Source organism: Xenopus laevis, chromosome 4S (assembly GCF_017654675.1).
Source record: "Xenopus laevis strain J_2021 chromosome 4S, Xenopus_laevis_v10.1, whole genome shotgun sequence".
NCBI classification, from domain to species: domain Eukaryota; kingdom Metazoa; phylum Chordata; class Amphibia; order Anura; family Pipidae; genus Xenopus; species Xenopus laevis.
This window is the reverse complement of record NC_054378.1, coordinates 498756-514688: the sequence shown is the minus strand read 5'-3', so window position 1 is coordinate 514688 and position 15933 is coordinate 498756. Positions and strand designations below refer to the sequence as shown.

At 41.0% G+C, this 15933-nt stretch overlaps 1 protein-coding gene across 2 annotated transcripts; it reads left to right on the top strand.

Moving 5' to 3' along the window:
- The first annotated feature begins 5243 nt into the window (after positions 1-5243).
- znrd2.S (zinc ribbon domain containing 2 S homeolog) lies at positions 5244-11844 on the top strand. 2 transcript variants are annotated; one of them, NM_001086048.1, is given in 5 exon segments: positions 5244-5252; positions 7350-7413; positions 9980-10128; positions 10220-10304; positions 11181-11844. In NM_001086048.1, coding segments are annotated over 4 exon segments (567 nt in total). In that variant the 5' UTR covers positions 5244-5252; positions 7350-7400; the 3' UTR covers positions 11501-11844.
- Positions 11845-15933: the final 4089 nt, after the last annotated feature.

Below are 15933 nucleotides of genomic sequence, written 5' to 3'. Positions count from 1 at the left end.
TGTACTTGATCCCAACTAAAATATAATTAATCCTTATTGGAAGAAAAACCAGCCAACATGATTTTCTAGTAGACTTATGGAATGGAGATCCAAATTACAAAACAATCCATTAACTGGAAAACCCCAGGTTCCAAGCATTCTGGATAACAGGTCCCATACCTGTATCACCCATTCAGTCATAGTTCCAACAATATCAAAAGGAGCAAATAAGAAATCCTCACAGATTACCTTAAAGGAAAAGGAAAGTTATTGTTCCCAGCTGTATGTCTGCTATGCTTCTCCTGAAACACCAAAGGATTCTTTAGATGCAATCCTTTCTTTAGCCAAATTAGAGGGAGCCATCTTTATTAAGAGTTACATCATATCATCCAACTATCTCTCCAAATTGCTTTATGTAAGGTTACCCATTAAATAAACCCAATACATTCAACTAATAATCATTTACTACTTCCCTTGTACTTTAATGGTTATACTATTATAAAGCTCTAGGCATTTATAGAATATGTAGGCATTTGAGATTGTTTGATATGTTTTGAGCTTGTGTAGCAGCCCAAGATCACAACCCTTTAGCAATGGGGATCTGTGCCGGTGCAGGGGATACATTGCAGGAACATCACTCTCTGTCCTCTACACATGCCCTTCATTTTCTCATATTCTCATTCTTTACCACTTCTTACATTATTTATCTTCCCTTGTGTCCCTTTATATTGAACTAATTCACCCTTTTTATGCATGCTTCTCTTCTTTCCATCAGTATGCATACTTCCACTGTTATTTAATTGACATTCTCCTTTTTAATCAACTATTCTTCCCTTGTGTCCATCATTGTGCATACATCATTCATTCTTTATAGTTCCCTCATCATTCTGTATAATCCCCATGTCCATCATTGTGCATACCTCCCATGTGATTTCTTTTCTATGCGTCTATGTTCTATATCTTCCCCAATGTGTTCTGAGTTCTTGTCATCCTTTCCATTTATCCTTTCTGCTTCACGTTTGAAAGTTCCCTTTGGCAGCCATTATTTTTACTACATGCCTTATTATTATTTTCCCCTGCTATCCATTATGCTACTTGTTTGCTTGACTCGTTATGCTCCTATATGATTATCTTTATGTATTCTGGTTCAGTCTATAAGTTACAAGCAGCAGCGCTCTGATTCCCCAGGTAAGTAAAGTATTATGATAGAACAGAGGTACAAGCTGACATTTGATTTACCCGCAGTATATGGGGAAGGAATAATCTGATATATTTAGAATTACCAACATCAAATCCCTTCTCTACTTCTCTCCTAAACCTCCTACTCCAGATTAGTTCTTCCTTACTAGCCAGTGGGGTCATTTTTTCTATAAAGCTACATTGTAACATGCACTGCTTCCGTCATGTCCACCCCAAAGTAATGGCACCACTAAAAACAATGAACAGCTTTGCACACTCACATACTTCTGAATATTAATACTGTCCCCTCCTCCATGTAGCTATAGGTTGTGGGATAGGAGGGGGCTAAATATAACAGGATCAACTCTTGGGTAGGGGGAAATATGAGGCATGGGCCACACGTAAGTAGGTATAATGTGATATATTAATGGGTTGATTGTCAGCCATGTTCTTTTATACCCAAACACAACCAAGTGTTGATAAGCAAGGAGAGGGGTTGGATCCCCAGCAAGTGAATAGTTGATTAAATGATATATGTTTTGTATTTATAGGCAACAACCTCTACAACTAACTCCCATGAAATAAATGACTGATCCCTCGTGTTCAACAAAAGTAGCATCCATTTGGCCAAAAAGATCATAACTTGAAATGGGTTCCGTTTCTTTGTGTTAGAAGGGCATCAGTTCCAGCACATGACTTGAAAAGAGTCTTTGAGGGGTTATTTACTAATATAGTACACCCGTGGGTTGGCCTGAGAAGTGCGTGAAGGAGTGTGACTTTCTGCCAGTGTATCCCTGACACCCTTGTGCTGTGGGAAAGTCTCTGCAACTCCCAGCAGTGTGTGTGTGTGTGTATGCCCCTTTAAGCACCTTACCAAAAGTGGATCCTGGGTGTCTCCTGGTGCTCAGATCAGTCAGGCTGACAGTAATAATATTCCAGGGTGGTTGCTTCAAACAGAGAACTTCTTTATTGAAGAAATAGCAGGTTATTCGACTAGGGATTAGTTAAAATGTAATCCGTTTTTAAAAAAACATTAAATTTATCATGTACTGGCCCTTTAAGAATTCGAATTTGACTATTCGCCACCTTAAAAATGCAGAATTGCTGTTTTAGCCTATGGGGGGCGTCTTTTTAGATTTGATTCAGATTTTTTCAGATTATCGTATTAAACCTCCGATTAAAGCAGGGAGGGGAAGAGAAATAGAGGAGAGGGGGAGAGGAACAAACTGAGCATGCTCAAGCCCTAGCCCTGGAGGTTTAAGCTGAAAACAGGAAGTCTGATACAGAAGCCCATGAGTACACAATAGAAGGAAAGAAATGTGCTGTTTCTTTTAACAGAGGACTCAGAGCAGCATTACTTTGAGGGGTTACTGGTGTATTTATATAGATCTTTCTGATAAAGCTTACTTACTTTTAGCCTTTCCTTCTCCTTTAAGTTTAGGTTTTGTGGCCCCTTGATATCTGTTTGTGTATTTGTGATGTGTTCCTGATCCATGTATGTACAGAACCACAGAGGCTGACACTGCTGCTGCAGGAGATGACAGTTGGTACAGTTAATATAGCAGAGTGTGAGCAGCTGGTTCCCCTCTCCTGACAGTCGTTGCTTAGGTGACAAATGAGAGATACATAAGCTGAGACACCGATCTCTATCCAGAAGGGACAGTCTCACAGGCTTTTCTGCCTCTCTTTTCATATCTGTCATTCCTTTATCTCATTCATTCTCCCTTCCTTCATCCTTTCCTCACCCCTCCTTCCTCTCTTTTCCTCTATTATTATTCTCACTTTGCTGTGAGGGGGCGAAAATGACCTGAAATTAACATAATTACAAGAGACACGCAGAGACAGAATGAGAAAGAGAGAGAGAGAGTAGGAGGAAAGGAAAAAGGGGGGATGGGAATACAAGAAAAGAGGTGCAGAAAAAGCCTACAGAGAGACCGGGAGCCTTGGAATATGGGAATGTCGTTATTAGAAGTCGGCCAGAGATAAATGAGGGAATTGTTTTTTCTTTTACAATGTAATAGTCAAATCTGAGTTTCTTGCTGGATGATAATAATATAAATTCATAAGCTCTAAATATTATCTACAATGTACTGAAAATCTCCAGTGTTTCCCTGTTGTACATTTGCTTTGCATTTCTGGTGACAATCCCTAAGTGAATTTCTTTTATCCTTCAGCAAGTGTCTAATCTCCCAATTCCTCAGCCATGAAATCTCCATTGTATGTTCCATGGAGCAAGTAATTGTGCATCAATAACTACGTCTTCAGTTTTGGATATAAATTGTAACGGGCGTCGTTGGGTGGGGGGAACAAGGGAGGACATGGGAGATTTCCCTACAAGCAGAACAAGGACAACTCCCCATAATGGAACTTAAAGAGACTCATTTAAACCAACTGTTGTCAATACAAAGGAAACTGTGACTGCCCACAACACTGTGTAACTGCACTTATATCTAAACTCAGCTCAGGTAAAGATCTTACTATTTATATGGTTGAAATTTATTGGCCAGATTATTGTTGGACTTTCACAAGGATGAAAAACAAACAGAAAGTTGATACCTGAACAGACCTAACTGTTTGGGTCAAAACTAAGAAGGTGATAACTCTGGTCATCAAAGATCGAGAGATTCTAAATAATAATAAAAGGGAGGGAAGAAGGTAGGGGTGAGGGACAGAGGGGGGAGAGCAATAAAGGGGAGGGGCAGCGGAGGGAAGAAGGTAGGGGTGAGGGACAGAGGGGGGAGTGCAATAAAGGGGAGGGGCAGGGGAGGGAAGACGTTAAGGGTGAGGGACAGAGGGAGGGGAGAGCAATAAAGGGGAGGGGCAGAGGAGGGAAGAAGGTAGGGGTGAGGGACAGAGGGAGGGGAGAGCAATAAAGGGGAGGGGCAGGGGAGGGAAGAAGGTAGGGGTAAGGGACAGAGGGAGGGGAGAGCAATAAAGGGGAGGGGCAGGGGAGGGAAGAAGGTAAGGGTGAGGGACAGAGGGAGGGGAGAGCAATAAAGGGGAGGGGCAGGAGAGGGAAGAAGGTAGGGGGGAGGGGCAAGCAATAAAGGGGAGGGGCAGGGGAGGGAAGAAGGTAGGGGTGAGGGACAGAGGGAGGGGAGAGCAATAAAGGGGAGGGGCAGGGGAGGGAAGAAGGTAGGGGGGAGGGACAGAGGGAGGGACGAGCAATAAAGGGGAGGGGCAGGGATGAGGTAGGGGGGAGGGGCAGAGGGAGGGGCGAGCAATAAAGGGGAGGGCAGGGGAGGGGAGAAGGTAGGGGTGAGGGACAGAGGGAGGGGAGAGCAATAAAGGGGAGGGGCAGGGGAGGGACTAGGGGGATTCAGAAGACCTCTGAAATGGTACCAGCCCAATTTTCTGATGGACTGCCCTGGTCAAAACTGCCTGTCTGGTTTTCCAAATTAGGAGAAGCAGGCAGTATTCTCTATTATTGATGTGGTGATCGGCCAATCACCAACTCATAGCCCTGCCCCTCATGTCACGACCAACAGCATCACAACCCCACCCCCATTGAGCCACGACCCGCCCCCTGCCTGGATTTAATTGGGCCTAAAGGTGACAACTCTACCCTGGAGTCATTACTCCGCCTACTTCCCTGTGCCTGCCTCTTATGTCATCACTGCTCCACCCCCATTGCTATCTGCCCCGCCCCTTTGTTTGGTTTTAATCATCAGCAAAGGTGTCAATCCACCCCCCTCTGACAATTAAGTCACTGGATGGACTGATGTCGTTTTGTTATAGAATTTCACTTGTACTCAGTAATGTTTGTATTTTATTAATTACAAAACATGAAGATGTGGAGTAAGTGTTATGTGGGGTAAGGACTCAGCTCTCATTACATTGAATATCAAGGACTGACTGTGTATTAGGTACAGACATTGGCTCCATACAAATACTCTTCTTGCACTGACAAACATTCACCACTAGAGGTCCCACGTGCACAATAGAACTGCCTTATGCGTCTGAGCCAGGCAGGACGTGCTGAATGGCATATGCTGTAGCCAATGACATGGCTGCTTTCCTATCCCGGTCTCTTACTGATGATGTCACTCAGCCCTGGTTGTGGTTGAGACGCATGTGGTGCTGGGATTGAGCCGGTGAGTTCCTCCTGTTCTGCTGAATTGTAATTCATTAGTCTCATATCAATTACTGATCTTATTAACATTAAGTCTGGGACTGATTTACTAGTACAGGGGCTGGGAAGTGTGACCTATAGCAACTGCAGCTTTATGTGTCTCCCCTACTGCCCTGCACACTTGGTACATTCCTGAGACTCTCTATACTATTCTTTCTGTTGTCTCTATTGTCTCTATCGTCTAATTCTATTTGTTTCCATTGTTTCATGGCTGGACTTTTGATTTTGTCTCAGCAGGAGGTAAAGGTGTAATCTGTGGCTTTTTCTCAGTCTTGTTTAACCCCAGAAATCATGTTTCTATGTCTCCCTTGTTCTTGTGATTGGAGGGAGGGAGGGAGGGCTGGTGTAGTTCAACTACAACTCAAAGAGGACTGTTCCCCTTTAACTTAACTGTTAGTATGATATAGAGAGAGAGAGAGATTCTGAGACAATTTGGAATTGGTTTTCATTTTCTATTCTTTGTGGTTTTTGACTTATTTAGCTTTTTATTCAGCAGCTCTCCAGTTTGTAATTTCAGCCATCTGGTTGCTAGGGTCCAAATCCCCCTAGCAACCATACACTGATTTGAATAAGAGACTGGAATATGAATAGGAGAGGGACGTGATAGAAAGACGAGGAATAAAAAGTAACAATAACAATACATTTGTAGCCTTACAGAGCATTTGTTTTTAGATGGGGTCAGTGACCCCCATTTGATAGCTGGAAGGAGAATAAATAATGCAAAAACTATAAAAAAAAAAAAAATGAAGAATTAGCCATTGTATAACATACTAAAATGTAACTTAAAAGTCATCCACCCATTTAAATGGTGTAATTAGTGTTTAGTGACCATGAAGTCCAAGTGTAGCACAAATAAAGTGGCAGTGAGATCAGATGCAGGTCACATGCAGTACAATATAGAAGACTTGGAAGCTTTAAAGGAACAGTTCAGTATAAAAATAAAAACTGGGTAAATAAATAGGCTGTGCAAAATAAAAAATGTATCTGATATAGTTAGTTAGGCAAAAAAGTAATGTATAAAGGCTGGAGTGAGTGAATGTGTAACATAATAGCCAGAACACTACTTTTCAGCTCTCTAACTCTGAGTTAGTCAGTGACTATAAGGGGTGCCACATGGCTCATATCTGTTGCTTTTGAATCTGAGCTGAATGCTGAGGATCAATTACAAACTCACTGAACAGTTATGTCCCATGTGGCCCCCCTTATAGTCACTGACTAACTCAGAGTTAGAGAGCTGAAAAGTAGGAAGTAGTGTTCTGGCTATTATGTTACACATCCACTCACTCCAGCCTTTATACATTACATTTTTGCCTAACTATAATAGATATATTTTTTTATTTTGCACAGCCTATTTACCCAGTTTTTATTTTCACACTGAACTGTTCCTTTAATGTGTCTAGTAGAGAGAAACCTTCTCTGCTCCTGATTTCTTGCACTGGAGCCTTTCAGAGAGTAAATGTTGTGTGAGAACCAATCGGGAGAGTAGAGAGATACTCCCAGTCTTCCTCATTGGAGGTGAAGGGCCAGTGTCAGGGAAGCTGTACTATCAATACCTATAATACCCTATAATACCCAGTGTCACTGTACTATCAATTCCTATAATACCTGCAGTTCTATAGATACCTTTATCTCATTCAACACGGGCAGAGAAATAGTGTATTTGTCCGGCCGTGTGCAGAGTGATGTCACAACGTTGTGTGTGGTCATGTGATGACGTCACTTTGTGCTTCTGTCACATCAGATTTGATTTAATGTGATTTAATCAAGTATTGCAGGGTGTGCTGCTGCAATGATACTATACACACACCCTTATTCAATTAACTATTGGCACAAACTTGGCCCAAGAAGGGGATATTTCTCTCCCAAATTCACAAAAAACATCAGTAAAATGTTGTGTGAAAGACAAAATCTGGAAACTGTTCTGTTTAGAAGAGAAATTCACAAGTGGAGATCGAGGTTTGTCAACATCAGAAATGTTGTGAATTCCAGTACTTTAGTTTGCAATGTATTTTTTTTGTACTTTTGTGATTATTTCTATTGTTTTGTTCATCTCTTCCAGAACTTTTGTTCTCATTGATACGGGCCAGTCTTATAAGAACCAGAAGCTTCCATGGCTTTACAGGGTGAGTTATTAAATGCTACAATGCTACTTGCAAGGCTGACATTATAATCAACTTGGGGAGACCCATTTATCAAAGTCCAAATTCATCTCATTATTTTCTCAAAACTACGACCGACCGTTTTTTTACCCCTTATTCATCAATACATTTTCCAATAAATTTCCTGTGCGAGAAAAAACCCGAAAAATGATTGAAACATTCAGATTGTACCAATTATTCTGATTTTCTGCACGAACCTCTTGGCTTTTTCAGAGTTTGCCCAAAAACCACACAATCTTCAGATTTATTTCACAAAACCCAGCGCAGATGAATATATCTTTGGGATTTCCCATTCACTTATATACAACCTTAGTTCTGAGATGCCGGAATTTTCTGATTTGGAATATTTCCATCCTCAGGGTATAATCAATCCTGGAAAATTCTAGTTTTTTGTCCCCACTAAAAATTCTGATTTTTACATTCACATTTTTCAGGTTTTTGGCATTCGGACTTTAATAAATACCTCCCTTGCAAGTACAGGAGACATAGACAGGCCAGCTCAGATACAGGGCAGGATCAGATGCCTAATAGTAGAATGGTATGAGTAAATATTGAGCTAAATAGCTCTTAGTACCTACTAGTTATTCAAGTGACCTAAGGCCTATGGCTCATTTAAATTAACTTTTAGTACAGGTAAAGATCCATTATCCATTTTAAAAAGTATTTGATCCCAACTAAGATACAATTAATCCTTACTGAAGGCAGAACCAGCCTATTGGCTTTATTTAATGTTTACATGGTTTTCTAGTAGATTTAAAGGGATCCTGTCATCAGAAAAAATGTTTTTTTCAAAACACATCAGTTAATAGTGCTGCTCCAGCAGAATTCTGTACTGAAATCCATTTCTCAAAAGAGCAAACAGATTATTTTATATTCAATTTTGAAATCTGACATGGGGCTAGACATTTTGTCAAATTCCCAGCTGCCCCTGGTCATGTGACTTGTGCCTGCACTTTAGGAGAGAAATGCTTTCTGGCAGGCTGTTATTTCTCCTACTCAATGTAACTGAATGTGTCTCAGTGAGACCTGGATTTTACTATTGAGTGTTGTTCTTAGATCTACCAGGCAGCTGTTATCTTGTGTTAGGGAGCTGCTATCTGGTTACCTTCCCATTGTTCTTTTGTTTGGCTGCTGGGGGGGAAAGGGAGGGGGTGATATCACTCCAACTTGCAGTACAGCAGTAAAGAGTGACTGAAGTTTATCAGAGCACAAGTCACATGAGTAGGGGAAGCCAGGAAACTGACAATATGTCTAGCTCCATGTCAGATTTCAAAATTGAATATAAAAAAATCTGTTTGCTCTTTTGAGAAATGGATTTCAGTGCAGAATTCTGCTGGAGCAGCACTATTAACTGATTCATTTTGAAAAAATTTTTTTCCCCCATGACAGTATCCCTTTAAGGTATGAAGATCCAAATTACGGAAAGATCCATTATCTGGAAACCCCCAGATCCCGAGCATTGTGGATAACAGGTCCTATACCTGTATGTTCTAAAAAGTCTTATTCTGAACAACTTTTCAATTATTCTTTAATTTTTAAAAGTAATAATTAGCTTTTCTCTTTCCTGTTTGCAAATGGGGGTAAGTGATCCGAGCAGGCAGAAGACATATTGCTCTGTAAAGCTACAATTGTATTATTATTGTTTATTTCTGTTACAATCCCTCCGATTATCACATTTAATCCTTATTGGATATCTCACAAATTGAACCCTAGCAACCAGATAGATGCTGAAAGTTCAAGCTGGAGGGCTGAAATAAAATTGTAAGCTCTTGTGAACAGGGCCCTTAATCTAAACTAATTGAATTTTAATCTTAATAAATTTTAATTCTGTAACCCTTGTTTGTTAAGTTATTGTAAAGACCCCTGTTTGTTTTATTACTGTAAACTGCTGTATAACTTGATGTACTGTATATACTCGAGTATAAGCCGTCCCGAGTATAAGCCGAGGTACCTTATTTTACCTCCAAAAACTGGGAAAGCTTATTGACTCGAGTATAAGCCTAGGGTGAGAAATGCAGCAGCTTCTGGTAAGTTTCAATCAAAAAATTGAGGGTTTCTGCTCCCATTGGAGGTGCCAGCGTCTCGTTTTTGGATGCCGGCGACCATTCTTAGACGCCGGCGAATATTCTTGGAGACAATTCTTGGACGCCGCCGACTATTCTTAGACGCCGGCGACCATTTTTGCGCTTGACCCGAGTATAAGCCGAGGTAAGAGTTTTTCAGCATATTTTGGGGGATGAAAAACTCGGCTTATACTCGAGTATATACAGTAACTGTATATATAAAAAATGAAACTCACATTTAAAATAGTTATGAAAGTTCTTCTTTAGTATGCTACAAAAAAAGACACCAACACATATTAAACTTTAAAGTCGCTAAGTCTTTAGTAAGAAATAAATGAAACTCCACTTGCGCGATGGGCGATCCTTCGTGCGGCGCTCAATTTCTTCAGTTTGTTACTGGTCCTTTACTCTGTCAGATTTGTTCTTGGGTTTGTCTTCTGATTGTTCTTATTTGCTTCTCTTTTCAGGAGACGATGATTTCTGGACTCCTCCCTCTGAATCGGAATTGAAGATTCTGAGAGCGCGACGAGAGCGTCAGGACCGAATCAGTCGTCTCATGGGAGACTATTTACTGAAAGGCTACAGAATGCTCGGAGACAGTTGTGAGTCGTGTGGGGTAAGTCAGTCGTTGCTAAAAAAAGGGCAAATGTAGATTTCTTTTAAAAATACTCAAAATAAATCAACTCCCAACCCTTTTCTCGTTGCAGACTATTTTACTACAAGACAAACAGAAGAAGCTGCTGTGCGTTTCTTGTCAAGAACTTGATTCGGATACTGAGAAGGACAATCCAGGTCAATTATGATCAGAAAACGTTACTTTCTATATGGACTTTGGCTGTTTATCTGTTTCTGACGTTTACTTTCTGTCTTATATGGACTTGTATTGTTTATCTCTGAGCTTTGACCTCCGCTGCCTTTGTCTGCTGATATGAATTAATAATTCAGGACCCAGGCCTCTCTTCTTCTGATGTCCTATAATGGGATCTTCTTGTACCTTTGATATTATTGGGAAGCATTAACCCTGTAGTCGTCTGAAAACTCCTCTGTGTCTTTGTTAGAATTGTCTGTTCAATGGAACCCTTAGGGATTACACTTGATTTCTGATATGAGGCAGTGTACCATTACCTTCAGTCTTTGGGGCATATTTACTAACATTGGAGACATTTCTGGAGATGTTGCCCATGGCAACCAATCAGCAGTTAGACTTAAACAGACACCTATAACTTAGAAAACAAAAGCAACGATCTGATTGGTTGCTATGGGCAACATCTCCAGAAATCTCTCCAGCTATTTATCTCCTTTATACTCAAATCGAATTGTTTCATAAAGGCGAGTTTTGTACTGAACAAATGTGAAACTTGTTTAAAGTGATGCGAGTGCCGTATGTAGGGGAGACTTTGTTTAGTCTCTCAATTGTAACCAGCAGAAAGCGCTCTACAACAATATTCGCAGGTACTTCCCATTTAAGTGTATTTATCCACATGTCATACTAGCACACATTCACATTTTATATCTTTATGCTTAATCTCTCTTTGCTTATAAACACTCTTATGTTGTAATTAGCTTTATTATTTACAGTGTTATGTCTATTTAAGGTACCACACTTGTACATTTCTAATTCTCCTTCTTGCACACATTTGTAAATGTCTTTTTCTGTTCTTATTTCAGTCCTCAATCATCAGGCAGCTCTGTCTCAGGTGCGAGAGCATCAGCTTTCTCTCCAGACTTGCCAGGAAAATCCTCCGGCCCAAGAAGCACAATCTGTTTCAATCCCAAAACCAAAGGCTGATTCTCCTCCAATCAAGTCTGATCCTATCTTGCCAAATACTGATGCCATTGTATTGGCCGAAAGTGCTGTATTGGACAAGCTTTGCTGGGCATCTCACCAGCTCCAAACAACCTCCTCTGTGGAGTTCAGCTCACAGCTTTGTGCACTTATTGGCTCTTGTGCACAGAGTTTGCGCTTTCTCCGTGACCTCAATCACTGATGGACATATAATTCCCTATTCCATCACCCCAAAACTCCCCTATTCCATCACCCCAAAACTCCTCTTCCACTGAAACAAGCTGTCATGGCAATGGGGGACTGGTATTTGTTGTAAACGGATACCATTCTGACCAATGGCTACTTTATGTTCAGCATCACCAGGTTTTAGAATTGTTACTGTGCAAATAGACTCCCATAACATGTTCTTTCACTGTGTTTTAGTTGACCTGAAAGTGAATGAAAAGAGATTTGGGTCATGGTTTTCCTATATTTAAAAACAGATCTCTTGCCTCCGCTGTTTGCAAAAATTGCTGCATAGATAAATAAAGGTATTTAAAGTGGTAATAATTGTCACAAGAGGACAAAGAGCATTTGTGATTTCATAAAGTTTTTTTGCAGCAGGGATAGGAAAGTACACACTGAAGTAGAGACGAACAGCTTCTGCTTTCATTTCCATTACTGATAATCTTGTAAGCATTGTATTCTTTCAAAAGGGAGACTACTTTCTAGCCTCTGCACAACTCCTTTCTGATTTTAGATGATTTTGACTTCAGCCTGGTCCATGCCTGAAGGTGCCGGCTAAACTGTGAACACAACAAGCCCTGTATAAAGCTCTACTATTACCATGTAGATAATATAATGGGATATCCCGTGTGCAGCATCAATATGAAGTTAAACGTGGGGGCACAAGGGGGGATGTCTGCTATGGGAAATCTTTCAGCACATTTATGTTTAGATAAAAGTTGTCGATTCAGTATATAAAGTAGGGTTTCAATGTACGTTTAATGTGCTTCCCTAAGTACTTTTGCAATTTACACTCATTTTCTGTTTTTTTCAGCAGTTTTAGACTACTTATACCAAACATTTGGATCAACAACTCTCTCTGAAACATATCGTTTATGCAGTCCTCGTACTCTTGAGTCCCACGCTTTTTGGGAATATTTCTATATTTGGGAAATTAAAGGAGCTCCTTTAAGTGGCTAGTGTACTTCTTAGGACATTAAATCATCTAATACTTCATGTTGTCTGTGGCTGGCTGAGTACAGACACCTATAAGTGTGTGGAGCTTGTGTGCTGACATGTAATGTAGTAGCAATCCACTCATTTAGTGATATATCAATAACACACCACTTGGTTCTTTTTCAAAGAGCACTTCCATTTGGGGTCTGGCTGCAATTTGCAACTTGTGCCAGATAAAAAAAATCCAGTGTGAGGTGCAAAGTGCAACATCAGTGAATGCAAAGCTGTGCCCAGTGTTCGACTCGACCGTTGGGACACCGGGAAAAAACCTTGTGGGCCCCGCCAGCCCAGCCATGTTCCACCGATTGGGCACTCCCTTCACAAAACCTTCGCTGCTGCTCTTCCGTCAAGGCGCGTGATGCGACGGCATTCATTCACCACACCAGTGTTTGTGCAGAGGGAAGCTGGGAGGGGGCCCCTGGTGACTGCCTTGAGGGGCCATCATGTGGCATGCCCGGTGGGCCCCATAACTCCAGTCCAACCCTGGCTGTGCCCTATCTTTACCACCTGCCATAGGGCCTAGACCTCTCCACCCACCCCTCATGAATACAGAGCTGCTGAATGAAGACTGAGTGCTGTATTCATCATGAGAAAGAAGTCCTCTGTGCTCCATTTTGGAATGCCAAGACCTGTGGCAATTCATCCATGTGCAGGGCAGGACGCAAAGTGCACAGAACACGGTGGGTTGCACTTTTATTTGCACTTCAGAGCTAGTAGCTGCCTTTCTGGGGCAGTGCCGGCATCATTGTGTGCTTGACGATCCCCCGGGTAATGTCACTATGAATGAACTCAAGCAACACCAACGTCACCAAATTCTCACTGCGCATGTGCACTGGCCTTTGCACTAACACAATACTCACTGCACATGTGCAGCAAACATTCAAACAGGTCAATATATAGATAGATAGATATATATATATGTGACAAGGACAGGAGCTCTCTATTTCTTACTGTACATACAGTGTTAACTTCCATAATGGAAGAATTGATGGGGAGGGGGTAAAGCTAAGGTAAGAATTTGTTTAGGGAAAATGCCCTTTAAATACGTCAAGGTTCAGTATTCGGATCTGCAAGTAATTATACAATGTCTCTAGCAGAGAACACTGGTGGGGGTTACACATGTGTCACATATTAAGCAATTGTTTCTCTGATCCCAATCTGTATGTGTGTAAAGAGGAAAAAAAAACCAAATAGTAGAGAAAAGAGGAAAATGCCAACAGAGGTTTTTATGTGGTGGGTGTTTCCTTCCTGGAAGAGAATATTATTTTTCACTGTTTCTTTAACTTGCTCCTAATTTACATAATTACCTTACATCAGCTTTTTTTTTTTCCCAGAAACTCGGGCTCCACCTACTCTTAAAGAAACCACACGCACAAACAACTTTTCTCCGGCGCACTTCTCCTTTATAAGTCGTTGCAGGAAAGGGGGGGAGGGGATTGGGCAACATGTAGTTCAGTTTTCCGCTTGTATTATTTGCATTGTATTATTCTGCTGCGAATGCACCAATTGCACCAATAGTCGCAGCTATTTATCCCTGTAAATCTTGTTTCACCCCCAGAAGTTTCTAAATAGGGGGATAGTTTGGGTAATTTACCTAGACCTCGGGGCAGAAGTGTAAGCAGGGGTGGATTAGGGACCCATTGTGATTGGGGCCCAGCTAGTTTTATTTTTTTTCAATTATTAATTCTATTGGATTTATTTTTATTTGCGCTGCTGGGTCTGGTTGGGCGCACTTGGGTGCAGGTGTTTCTGGATCTGCCTGTATCCGGACCGGACCCCCTATCTGGATGTCGCCTACGGGTCCACATTTCATTAATCCCCTACTGAGTGTAAAAGCACTAAAGGGGTTCAAATATATTCCCCGTAATACTCATTCAGAGAGCAATGGTGTCTGGGGGTGTGGGTGCAATAAAAACCTCGCTACAGATAAAAGAAATCTGGAGGTGCAGCATCATTGGGTGCAAGACAGCCCTCTATATGAAGGACAGCGAGACAAGTGCACCTGTTTGTTTGCACCAATGCCCTGCACATACGTTTTCCTTTATACATTGATTTTATTTCTCAGGATATTTCTGTTTATACAGGACTGCCAGCCGCCAGGGCATGTGCTGAAGACACTTTCTTATTGGACTGATAGACTGACATAAAGGGGCCCATTTACTTAGTTCGAGTGAAGGAATAGAGGAAAAATAGTTTGAATTTTGAATGGTTGAATATGGCTACTTCGACCTTCGACTACGACCTTCGACTTTGAAATGAACGATTCGAACTAAAAATCGTTCGACTATTCGACCATTCGATAGTCGAAGTACTGTCTCTTTAAAAAATTCTTCGACCCCCTAGTTCGCCACCTAAAACCTAGTACCGAGGCCAATGTTAGTCTATAGGGAAGGTCCCCATAGGCTTCCTAACAATTTTCTGATCGAAGGAATATCCTTCGATCGATGGATTAAAATCCTTTGAATCGTTCGATCGTAGGAATAGCGGTAAATCCTTCGATATTCGAAGGATTTTACTTTGACGGTTAATTAACCCTTGATATTCGACCCTAGGTAAATGTGCCCCAAAGACTATGTAGTATCTAGTCTGTTATGGTCAAAACTGACCAAGCTAAATAACTAGAGTAGGGGCTTCAGTGCGTTTATTTATTTAATTTAAACTTTTGCCCTGAATTAACTTCCTTCAAATACTTTGCTCAAATGTTTTTTTGTTTTTTTTTTATTGAATCGTGTACTTACTGCTTCTCTGACAACATATTGCATATTTCGCAAATTTTCATATTTTGCATAAATTCATAAACGTATATATATTATCATATATATAATAAGAGGGCTACGCCTTTGTTCAATCTACAAGGGGGCCTTTAAGAGTTACCAGAATTTCTCCCGTCACTTGAATGCATTTCCCCAATTTTCTGCCGATTTCCAATTTTTGCAAATTGTGACCGTAATGTAGTGATGATTAGTGTATACCAATAACATTCATTCTCTCAACTGCCCCTTAGTGGCAGCTCCCAGCATCACTGATACCACAATGTCCTCCCTATTAATATTGCTCATTAGTGATGGCTCAATACATTCGCCAGACACTCATTTGAGGCAAATTCCCTGCAAGCGAATTAATTCATGAAACTGCAGTGTTCGTGTCATTTGACGTGCAACAAAATTGCTGCAGGTCAAAATTGACGCCCATTGACTTTGAAGCATTTTGACCTAATAGTCGCGTGTATAAAAATTGTCGCTTGCGTCAAAATGATTTTGATGCCTATTGACTTCAATGGCGTTTTGCGAACGGCACAGAATCACCCATCACTATTACTTATTCATCTGTCCTTCAAATGTGCATTAGATATGACTAGAGTGGATTAGGCAGCAGTGTGTTGTACGAAATGAATATGAAGGGACAGAAATGAGT